The following is a 12,485-nucleotide window of genomic DNA, read 5'->3' on the forward strand; positions in this document are numbered from 1 at the left end:
TTCAGCTGATTTTCGGTGAAAATTTTAACGGCTGATGAGAGATTATGGAGTGTTACTGTCGCTTTAAGGACTCCCCACAGAGCCGGATGGCGCGCCGCGCCCCAAGCCGCCGTCGTCTGCCTGTTTCGAGCTGAAAACTTCCAAATTTAAGCCTCTGTTGACCCAGGACGTCGTGAGAGAACAGAGAAGTCTCAGAAGAGGTCGGGATCAGCAGTTTATCCGGACATTCCACTGTTAAAGGAGATTTTGTAATGAAAGACGTGCGGACGGATTCGCACGTCGGCACCCAGCCGGTGCAGCGCGGCGCCACAGCAAAACACCTCCGTGTTGATAACCATTCCTAAGATTTAGGCAGATTTCGATGGCTTTTAGTCGAGTGAGTATACGAGAAATTGTTTAACAGCTGGGCATGTTCCAACTTGTTCTGTAAGGCTTCCAACGGAGGTGTTTTGCTGTGGTGCCGGGCCATGAGCGGCTGCGCGCCGACGTGCGAATCTGTCCACATGTCTTTCATTACAAAATCTCCTTTAACAGTGGAATGTTCGGATAAACTGCTGGTCCGGACCTCTTCTGAAACTTCTCTGTTCTCTCACGACGTCCTGGGTCAACAGAGGCTTAAATTTGGAAGTTTTCAGCTTGAAACAGGCTGGCGATGGTGGCTCTGAGAGTGGCGTGCCCTGCGGCTCCGTGGGGAGTCCTTAAAGCGACAGTAACACTCCATAATCTCTCATCAGCCGTTAAAATTTTCACCGAAAACCGTCTGAATTTCTCGAATGGTGTCCACTTCGATGTGCCTCACAGTTTCTGAAAAAATTTTGATAAAGCAAAGCGCCAGTCTCTGAGCCATTCCTGAACAATGAAAAAAAAAGACGAGAGGGCTGGACCACTCCTCACTCAAAGCCTGCTCACAGGCGAATGACGCAACCGACAGGCGTGGAAAAACTCACGCATGCACACGAGGGTTCAAGGTTGGCTGATGTATTCGCACGTGATTCAAATCCATATAGTTTTTGAAAAAAATAAAAAGAACCGTTACTTTATTGACAGACCTCATATGTGTACCCTGCCTCACGCCCTATGAATGTTGGGACAGACTCCAGCGGCCGTAACACTTAATTGGAACAAAAATATAAACGCAACACTTTTGGTTTTGCTCCCATTTGGTATGAGATGAACTCAAAGATCTAAAACTTTTTCCACATACACAATATCACCATTTCCCTCAAATATTGTTCACAAACCAGTCTAAATCTGTGATAGTGAGCACTTCTCCTTTGCTGACATAATCCATCCCACCTCACAGGTGTGCCATATCAAGATGCTGATTAGGCACCATGATTAGTGCACAGGTGTGCCTTAGACTGTCCACAATAAAAGGCCACTCTGAAAGGTGCAGTTTTATCACACAGCACAATGCCACAGATGTCGCAAGATTTGAGGGAGTGTGCAATTGGCATGCTGACAGCAGGAATGTCAACCAGAGCTGTTGCTCGTGTATTGAATGTTCATTTCTCTACCATAAGCCGTCTCCAAAGGTGTTTCAGAGAATTTGGCAGTACATCCAACCAGCCTCACAACCGCAGACCACGTGTAACCACACCAGCCCAGGACCTCCACATCCAGCATGTTCACCTCCAAGATCGTCTGAGACCAGCCACTCGGACAGCTGCTGCAACAATCGGTTTGCATAACCAAAAAATTTCTGCACAAACTGTCAGAAACCTTCTCAGGGAAGCTCATCTGCATGCTCGTCGTCCTCATCGGGGTCTCGACCTGACTCCAGTTCGTCGTCGTAACCGACTTGAGTGGGCAAATGCTCACATTTGCTGGCATTTGGCACGTTGGAGAGGTGTTCTCTTCACGGATTAATCCCGGTTCACACTGTCCAGGGCAGATGGCAGACAGCATGTGTGGCGTCGTGTGGGTGAGCGGTTTTCTGATGTCAATGTTGTGGATCGAGTGGCCCATGGTGGCAGTGGGGTTATGGTATGGGCAGGCGTCTGTTATGGACGAAGAACACAGGTGCATTTTATTGATGGCATTTTGAATGCACAGAGATACCGTGACGAGATCCTGAGGCCCATTGTTGTGCCATACATCCAAGAACATCACCTCATGTTGCAGCAGGATAATGCACGGCCCCATGTTGCAAGGATCTGTACACAATTCTTGGAAACTGAAAATGTCCCAGTTCTTGTATGGCCGGCATACTCACCGGACATGTCACCCATTGAGCATGTTTGGGATGCTCTGGACCGGCGTATACGACAGCGTGTACCAGTTCCTGCCAATATCCAACAACTTCGCACAGCCATTGAAGAGGAGTGGACCAACATTCCACAGGCCACAATTGACAACCTGATCAACTCTATGCGAAGGAGATGTGTTGCACTGCATGAGGCAAATGGTGGTCACACCAGATACTGACTGGTATCCCCCCCCCCCCAATAAAACAAAACTGCACCTTTCAGAGTGGCTTTTTATTATGGACAGTCTAAGGCACACCTGTGCACTAATCATGGTGTCTAATCAGCATCTTGATATGGCACACCTATGAGGTGGGATGGATTATCTCAGCAAAGGAGAAGTGCTCACTATCACAGATTTAGACTGGTTTGTGAACAATATTTGAGGGAAATGGTGATATTGTGTATGTGGAAAAAGTTTTAGATCTTTGAGTTCATCTCATACAAAATGGGAGCAAAACCAAAAGTGTTGCGTTTATATTTTTGTTGAGTGTATATATGTGTGTGTGTGTGTGTGTGTGTGTGTGTGTGTGTGTGTGTGTGTGTGTGTGTGTGTGTGTGTGTGTGTGTGTGTGTGTGTGTGTGTGTGTGTGTGTGTATTTGTTTTCAGTGGTTCAGGAATGTCAGTTTTGGGATGGAACCCAAAACCGGAAACGTTAAAATACTGTTTCTGTTCAGAACGAACCAGCTGGGAGAACAAATTCTGGTTCAAAACCCTGGTCTGAAGTGTTCTATCCACATATATGTACAGAGGCATTACTGTTCTAATCGTTGTGACTGCGTGGAGTAAAGTATTACACTCACAGTAAGTCCAGGCTCTCCTTTTTGTCCCACTCTGCCCTGCAATTTGAGAGAAATTATAATGAATTAGAATGCACATAGTGAAGATAAACTTGAACATAATTTTGAGTTTTAAAAAAGTTGGTGGGTAGTGTCATGCTGTAGGACACAGTTAAAAACAATAAAATCAAATAAAAAAATCACAGCTATGTTCAGTACCAAAGGTCCAATGATTCCTGGCTCACCAGGGTCCCCTCGGTCTCCCATTTTGCCCTTTTCACCTCTGAATCCTCTGTCTCCCTGAAAAAGAAAAATACCTACTTTACCATATACGGACAGATCTGTAATCCAAAACTATGTCTGAAATATATCACGAAGCCAAACATTAGGTCTTGCTAGCTTGATAATTGAGAATATGGTGCACAGTCTGAGGCCTGAAGCACGCTCTCGTCACAGCTGCATTGTGTGTTGATTTTCAATTACTAGGTGTCTGTGTTAACAAATTAAACCTTACACATGGCCAGCATGAGGGACATGTCTCAGATGTGTGTGTTGTGTGTACTGTGCACCACCAGAACAGGTGCCCAGTTTTAATGCATGCCACAAGCAGCACACAGCTAAAATACAGCTACAAGATGTAAAATCATTTTGACATCATAATGGCAATATCAAATAATGAACACTTTTTACTGGAGTTTCTACATCTGGGAAATAACTCACAGATGTGAAAAATAGAAATCCAGTTATTTAATTCAGTGACTGAATAAAGGCATGTGCAATCACTGAAACAGCTGTCTGGTTACAAGAAGTCACGGTCTGCTTTTCACTTTTCTGCACACTCCTCCACTAAACCCACACAGAGCTCTCTGCCTCAAAGGATCTGGATTACAAAAATAATCTAACGAGCAAAGGAAACGCTAATTAAAATGTTCACCACGAGCTGTGCTTTCAGGAAGGTGCTGATGGCTGATGGCTGTATCAGCAAAATGGGCCAGTATAAAATAAAAAATTGTGCCCACACATACACACACAATTGCTGAGTGGGACGTGCATGTCCACCATGACATGCACGTGATGCTTGCAGTGTGTTCCAGGTGTAAACCGTGTAGTACATTTGCATTTGGGGTGCCCAACTCCACTTTGCTATTTACACGGCATGTAACCTGAGTGCAAAGTACTGCAGATGGCACAAAGGGTTTTTTTTGTAGGGGGTGGGGGTGGGGGTGGGGGGGGGGTAACACAAAATAAATCAATCACATTGTCTTCTGACATTTCCTTTAAAGCACAACTGCAGCAGTTGCTGGTGTATTGGTATTTGGATGGTTGAGCTGTGAGAGGTTTTCTGGCAAGGAAGCGACTTTGATGGTTTGCATCAATGTAGGTTGATCCTTTATGAACACGGTAGTCATCACCACAGCTCTGAGGTAAAGCATTTGAGCATCTTGTGCCTGCAGCACCTCCTCCACACCCCTGTCTGACCACCTGATCTCCTCTACACACAACCCCATCCCACTCTGCTGTATTTACACTGTGGCGAGCACCGGCCCCCCTTCCTGCTAACTCACAAAAATATGATACAGACCAAAGTTACAAAAGTTTTGTATTATTCCATTAGTTTTTACTTTTATGACATTGTTAATTTTTGTTTTCAGGTGATTTTAGTTCACACAGTTGTTTACAAAGTGGTGATCCTCACTCCATCTTTGCTTGTGAATGGCTGAACCTTTTGGGGATGCCCCTTTTATACCCAATCATGACACTCACCAGTTTCCAGTTAACCTGTTAACAGGTGTTCTTTGCGTATTCATCAACTTTCCCAGTCTTTTGCTGCCCCTGTCCCAGCTTTTTTGAAATGTGTTGTAGGCATCCATTTCAAAATTAGCAAATATTTGCATAAAAACAATCATGTTTATCAGTTTGAACATTAAATATAGTGTTTGTGGTGAATTCAATTGAATATAGGTTGAAGAGGATTTGCAGATCATTGTATTCTGTTTTTATTTACATTTTACACAATGTCCAAACTTCATTGGAATTGGGGTTGTTGTAGTGCGATACAGTATGTCTGACATAGATCCCCAAATGACCACAAACAGTGCAAGTAACATGTTTTATGTGTAGCCTTTAACCAAATGTCTCATATTACTGTTTTTCTACTGTCAATTTCTTTTTTTGGTCTGACCTGATTGCAGATGTGTGGGTTAGTTACCTTGTCCCCCTGCAGTCCCTGTCCAGGAGGTCCTCTGGGGCCAGGGAGGCCCTGAAATCCAGGCTCCCCCTGGAAACAAAGAGAAAGTAAGTAAAAATAACAATACTTCATGTTGTACCGCATGTATCAATAACTAGAAGCTTTATATTAGCAATGAACTGAGATTACAATGCATAAAAGTTGGTCACGGTTTAAACAAGAAGCCATTACAATTTGTGGCAAATCTAAATAAACTAAATTAAAATAGCCAAAATAATAACAAATGGAGTGGTTTTGAAACTTGGTGTTGTTATAAAGTCTTAATGTTTGTCGCTTTGACTCAGTTTCTTTCTTTGGTGTTTATTTCTCTCATCCTTATGAAAGACATGTACATATGAATGCAGTGGAGTTCTAAATGTCATTGATTATCACATTTAACTATTGTATTTAAGTATTTCTCTGAAACAATAAACATTTTTACTTAGTTACTTCCAAGGCTAGATAATAGCCTTCACAGAAATGAGTCTCTCCAATCAGGCCACAGCTAACAGTCATACCTTTTGTCCTTGAATGCCCTCTCCAGGTAAACCTGGTGGACCAGGTGGACCCACTGGGCCAACTGAGCCCTGCAGGGTTTAATAAAAAGACATATACGAGTATATAAATGTGTGTGTGTATATATATATATACTCAACAAAAATATAAATGCAACACTTTTGGTTTTGCTCCCATTTTGTATCATATGTCATTTGTATCATTGTATTATATCAATATTATATATTGTATTTGTATTATATCACCATTTCCCTCAAATATTGTTCACAAACCAGTCTAAATCTGTGATAGTGAGCACTTCTCCTTTGCTGAGATAATCCATCCCACCTCACAGGTGTGCCAAATCAAGATGCTGATTAGACACCATGATTAGTGCACAGGTGTGCCTTAGACTGTCCATAATAAAAGGCCACTCTGAAAGGTGCAGTTTTGTTTTATTCGGGGGGGATACCAGTCAGTATCTGGTGTGACCACCATTTGCCTCCTGCAGTGCAACACATCTCCTTCGCATAGAGTTGATCAGGTTGTCAATTGTGGCCTGTGGAATGTTGGTCCACTCCTCTTCAATGGCTGTGCGAAGTTGCTGGATATTGGCAGGAACTGGTACACGCTGTTGTATACGCCGGTCCAGAGCATCCCAAACATGCTCAATGGGTGACATGTCCGGTGAGTATGCCGGCCATGCAAGAACTGGGACATTTTCAGCTTCCAAGAAATGTGTACAGATCCTTGCAACATGGGGCCGTGCATTATCCTGCTGCAACATGAGGTGATGTTCTTGGATGTATGGCACAACAATGGGCCTCAAGATCTCGTCACGGTATCTCTGTGCATTCAAAATGCCATCAATAAAATGCACCTGTGTTCTTCGTCCATAATAGACGCCTGCCCATACCATAACCCCACCGCCACCATGGGCCACTCGATCCACAACATTGACATCAGAAAACCGCTCACCCACATGACGCCACACACGCTGTCTGCCATCTGCCCTGGACAGTGTGTGAACCGGGATTCATCCGTGAAGCGAACACCTCTCCAACGTGCCAAACGCAAGCGAATATGAGCATTTGCCCACTCAAGTCGGTTATGACGACGAACTGGAGTCAGGTCGAGACCCCGATGAGGACGACGAGCATGCAGATGAGCTTCCCTGAGACGGTTTCTGACAATTTGTGCAGAAATTCTTTGGTTATGCAAACCGACTGTTTCAGCAGCTGTCCGAGTGGCTGGTCTCAGACAATCTTGGAGGTGAACATGCTGGATGTGGAGGTCCTGGGCTGGTGTGGTTACACGTGGTCTGCGGTTGTGAGGCTGGTTGGATGTACTGCCAAATTCTCTGAAACGCCTTTGGAGATGGCTTATGGTAGAGAAATGAACATTCAATACATGAGCAACAGCTCTGGTTGACATTCCTGCTGTCAGCATGCCAATTGCACGCTCCCTCAAATCTTGCGACATCTGTGGCATTGTGCTGTGTGATAAAACTGCACCTTTCAGAGTGGCCTTTTATTGTGGGCAGTCTAAGGCACACCTGTGCACTAATCATGGTGTCTAATCAGCAGCTTGATATGGCACACCTGTGAGGTGGGATGGATTATCTCAGCAAAGGAGAAGTGCTCACTATCACAGATTTAGACTGGTTTGTGAACAATATTTGAGGGAAATGGTGATATTGTGTATGTGGAAAAAGCTGATGTCCTGTGAGGCTTCATCACGGAGGCGCTGTTGCTGCGCCATCTGCTTCGTGCCGATGAATTTCGCTGCAACTCTTTTCATGGCAAAATCTTCTGTCACAGTGAAATGTGCCGAAAAAGTGCTGATGTCCACCTCTTCCACAATTTCTCGGATAGTCACACGACGGTCCCACATCACCACAGCGTTCACTTTGGAAATGATCCGGTCATTTGAGCATGTTGATGCCGCCCGGAGCGTGGCTCGCTGTCCACTGTTGTGCGGCCGTCTTTAAACCAGTTGTACCGCTCCTTAATCTGTGTGATGCCCAGAGGATCGTCACCGAAAGCCATCTGAATAATCCAAATGGTTTCCACCTGGCTGTCGCCCAGTTTCTAGCAAAATTTGATGCAGTCGCGCTGCTCCAGTCGTTCCGCCATTTCCTTGCAAAGAAAAAACGCAGACTACACCCATCCTCACACAAAGGCTGCTTACAAGCAAATGACGCAACTGACAGGCGTGAAAAAATCATGCATGCGCACAAAGGTTCAAGGTTGGCTCATGCAAGCACATGTGATTCAAATCCATCAGGTTTTTGAAAAAAATAAAAAGGTTGGATACTTTTCTAACAGACCTCGTGTATATGTATATATAATGTTATAGCATCAACATCCAGTGCAATATATATACAAAATATTTTCAAATATGACAGTGATGTTATTGTTTGACAGTAAATTAGACAGCTTACTTTAGCACCAATCAGAGTTATTCCTGGTGGTCCAGCAGGTCCAAGAGGTCCAGGCAAACCTCTGTCCCCCTGTAAGAAAAAAAAAAAAAAAAAAAAACAAGTATCTATATGTAGAGCTCAGCAAAAACAGAAAAATCACAAAAAGAAAAACAAAAATAGAACCATATAGAAAAAATATATATAGAAAAAAATACCACAGTTATATCACATGGCAAAAACATACAGGACCCTATTTTTGCGGCCGACGTAAAAAAAAAAAAAAAAAAAAATAGAGTTGTGCAGTGCTGCACAGTCTAATCTGCAGTTATGGGTCAAACAAAAATATTTCTTATTATTATATTCAGGTAATTTGCAGGTGGGTCTATGAAAATACATTTTCATCATATTAGTCAAGTATTTCCTACTGTAAAGGCTAAAATGAATGTTTACCAAACAACTGTATTACAAAAAACTTCAACCATTAAAAAGATGCAGTGTGCACTTAACACAGACACTTGCATGATTGGAAAATGGACATGGTGACTGTGCATGAGAAGCTGAAGATCATTTTAAAAATTGTTTACCTTCCAGTGTTTTTGAGAAATAAAAATTTAAGAAGGCTCTTAAGATTAATAATTATCCCATCCTGAAGATTTTTTATTTATTGATTAAAAAAAAAACAAGGTTCTGGACATTACCTCCACCAACTGATAGAGGCGGAATTAGGTCATGTGATCATCCTACTGTTTCCTTATTGAGGCTTTTCAGGTTTCAAATCCCGCAAAACCTCAGAGAGGTCGCCGCTCTGTGAGATCTCAGTAACATTGAGAAATGCACTGAGACGCTCTGATCACATTGCACTTTAACCGTTGCACACAGACAACACCATTAACATCGCAACATAAAACTATTTTTATATTGTGTCTAAAACTCTCATGAATATATTCTCTGGGTTTATAGATGTTATTGCGTTTGTTTTATGTAAACATGCGAGAATCACAGGCTGTCTCTCCGTTATTTTCAATGGGAGCTGCTGTGAGCTACGCTCGCTTCCTGATCATGTCGTTCTGGGGGAAAGTGAAGTTTGCTCTTTAATGTCTTGATTATTGTTCTTTACAACACTGTTTGCCCTCTTTGGTCCAGACTAATATGTATAATATGACTGAAATTCGGTTTGCGCTTATTAAATTCCACGCAGATTAAACGTAGCAGACACGGATTATTTGTTATAATTGTTTTAGCAAGTTTTGAAGATATCATGCATGCAGTCTCTTATTAATGTGATGAATGTTGTGTGTTGGGGGGTTTGGCTGGGCATTGTTTTGCTGTTTTTGTGTTTGTTTTCCTCCCCAGGTGGTTTGGTGCTGATCTCTGGGGAGAGTGTGCTGCAGAAGAGTCTCTCACCTTTGTTTCGGTGATCTGCTGCACCTGTTACACTCACGTGCGGCTCTCTATCAGGACGATCTACGGCACCTGTGGCATTCACGTGCAGATCTAAGGACTCTCAGCTGGTGCCAATGAAGAAATGAAGAGCTGCATTTAAGCCAGCAGTGATCAGGGCTGAATTGCTGGACAATACGACCATGTGACGATCGTTTGGGGACACTAAGGGCCGCTCCAGATTCTGACATTGCGCCTGTGACGGAGGACGAGGGTGAGAGGCAAATGCGGTCAGCACACGTCAGAGGTGATTATTCTGAAAGGCTTATCTGTAATTGTAATTTGGCATTTTGCTCAGCTATAATTAAATATTGGTGAAAATTGTTTGGTTTGCTCCTCACGGCAGTGGCGCACGGATGGATAATCCTCCACTAGCTGTGAGCAGCAGCCCCTTTGAACTAATTCCGAAAGCAGACCTGAACATGTAGCTGATAAGTGTGCCTCTAAATAATATTTTGTGGTAATAGTGTTGAATAACTTCACCTCTGTTCCTCCTTCACAGAGTACAGTCCTGGGAAAAGCCACCTGGGGGGTGTCGGCGGAATTCCTGAGTCCAAAACATTCGGACTCCGATTTGTTGAGACGCTGAGAAAGCACGCCGCCTCTTCACCTCACCAGACTTATTTAGTATTTTATGTACAGCACAAGGGGAAAAAATAAAACTTGTTTCTTTTGGAACTGCTTCTGGTTATTTGACGCTGGGTTCAGTCAGTCGCTGGATCGCTCCTCAATCCGCGTCCAAACCATAACAAAATTCTCCAGCCAGTCCAGTATGGACCCAGCGGCAGAGGCAGTTCCTTTTCAGGAAAAAGTCCAGAAACACCTGGAGATGATTTGGGAGCAAGTACAGCACCTTTCGATCCAAATTCAGCAGACGGATGCCCGTGTTACGGAGCTAGTAGCGCAGGCAGTTCTGCTTCCTGCAGTTGCAGCGCCGGTTCCATCGAGCCCGGTACAGATAAGTTCGCCATCCAGAGATTCGGCTCCTGAACCGGTTATATGTCATCCGGAACCTTATTTGGGAGATGTGGAGACTTGTGCTCCGTTTTTGTTGCATTGTTCTTTGGTTTTTGCTCAGCGACTGCCATCTTTCTCTTCTGAGAGCAGCCGTGTGTCATATGTTACAAATCTGCTGAGAGGGGACGCCCTGGCGTGGGTTACTGCGTTGTGGAGCAATAAATCATCACTGCTAGAATCTTTTGATGAATTTTCCCGTGAGTTCCGTTTGGTTTTTGATCATCCGGTAAAGACAAATACCGTGGATCAACGATTCCCGAACCTCCGACAGGGACGGCGAAGCGCAGCTGCATATGCTGTGGATTTTCGAATCTTTTCTGCACAATCCGGATGGAATGCTGCCGCTTTGAGGGGGGTGTTTGTAGACGGGTTGAATGATTCCCTGAAAGACGAGCTAGTAGTCCGTGACGAACTGAAGGATTTAAACGAGTTGATATCCTTGGTCCTTCGTCTAGATGATCGGATTAAGGAGCGTGGACGGGAGAGAGGGCGAACGTCCGAGCGGGGTTTTGTGTCTCGGGGTTTTCCCCGACACAGGTCCGGACCGCCTCTTCTTCGCCCCACTGAGACTCCTCCGACGGGACCTCTAGCTCCTCTAGTGGATGAGCCAATGCAACTCGGAAGGGTTAGAACAACCATATTGCCCCGGTCAAACGAGTGTCAGGAGACAGGACAGTAATATGGCTCCAGGTGTTTTTTGGGAATTATGTGGGATATAATTGGGGAGTTTTTGTGAACTGATTTTTGTTTATAGCACTTGAGGTAGTTCTGGTGGAGTGAACAGGCTGGCTGATCGGGGTTCGCTTGGGCTCAGGTAAGCATGGGTTTTTATTATTTATAGTTGTTTAATTTTTGTTAGTGGTGTGGGTCGTTTTGTTTTGTTGGTTTTTATTTCCCTGTCCCCTAACCCCAACCTCACACACTTCTGACCGTTCGTCTTTGGTGTTGTGGGGTGGTGCAGGTTGGTTATGCTGGGCATTCCCAAGAAAACCTCTGCACCTGGGGGGGGACAATTGTAATATTCATTTACAATTGTCATCATAAACTGTCACAAACACATCACGACAGTGAGATCGTCGTCTTCCTGTTCCGGAGCACAGCGGTGTTCTGCTGTATCTGTTAGCTGTTTGAACTGAGCTGTTTGAGTTCTTTGAATTAACAGTCTTTTTCAAGACTTTTTTACTTTTTTTTTTTATTTATTTATTTATTTTTTTTTACTTTTTCACCGTGCTCCAACGCCTAAAGAAGACCTCTAACGGTCGAAACATCGCGACGGAGCACTTTTATCAGCTAACTTTCATCAGCGTTGGCAAGCTAACTAGCTTGCTAACGCTTTCGTTTTTATTTTTATTTTATTTTTTAGCACTGTTGTCGTGCTGCTCCACAGCCTGCCTAGTGGATTTTTATTTTATTTTAGCACTGTTGTCGTGTGTTACCTGTGCTGCTCCACAGCCTGTCCAGTGGATTTTTATTTTATTTTTTAGCACTGTTGTCGTGTGTTACCTGTGCTGCTCCACAGCCTGCCTAGTGGATTTTTATTTTATTTTAGCACTGTTGTCGTGTGTTACCTGTGCTGCTCCACAGCCTGTCCAGTGGATTTTTATTTTATTTTAGCACTGTTGTCGTGTGTTACCTGTGCTGCTCCACAGCCTGTTCAGTGGATTTTTATTTTATTTTACCACTGTTGTCGTGCGTTACCTGTGCTGCTCCACAGCCTGTTCAGTGGATTTTTATTTTATTTTACCACTGTTGTCGTGCGTTACCTGTGCTGCTCCACAGCCTGTTCAGTGGATTTTTATTTTATTTTACCACTGTTGTCGTGCGTTACCTGTGCTGCTCCACAGCCTGCCCAGTGGAT

The 12,485-nt window shown here is 43.9% G+C and overlaps 1 protein-coding gene across 1 annotated transcript in view; it reads right to left on the reverse strand.

The window, feature by feature from the left end:
• Window positions 1-12,485, reverse strand: part of col28a1b (collagen, type XXVIII, alpha 1b) — a 154,307-nt gene that overhangs the window by 55,547 nt on the left and 86,275 nt on the right. Inside the window, exons 26-30 of the mRNA XM_034174304.1 lie at window positions 8,192-8,260; window positions 5,772-5,840; window positions 5,236-5,304; window positions 3,246-3,326; window positions 3,051-3,086 (exon numbers count right to left, since the gene is read on the reverse strand). Coding sequence (XP_034030195.1) covers window positions 3,051-3,086; window positions 3,246-3,326; window positions 5,236-5,304; window positions 5,772-5,840; window positions 8,192-8,260 — 324 coding nt within the window. The remainder of the gene's footprint in view (window positions 1-3,050; window positions 3,087-3,245; window positions 3,327-5,235; window positions 5,305-5,771; window positions 5,841-8,191; window positions 8,261-12,485) is intronic.

This window comes from Thalassophryne amazonica, chromosome 7 (assembly GCF_902500255.1).
Source record: "Thalassophryne amazonica chromosome 7, fThaAma1.1, whole genome shotgun sequence".
Classification (NCBI taxonomy): domain Eukaryota; kingdom Metazoa; phylum Chordata; class Actinopteri; order Batrachoidiformes; family Batrachoididae; genus Thalassophryne; species Thalassophryne amazonica.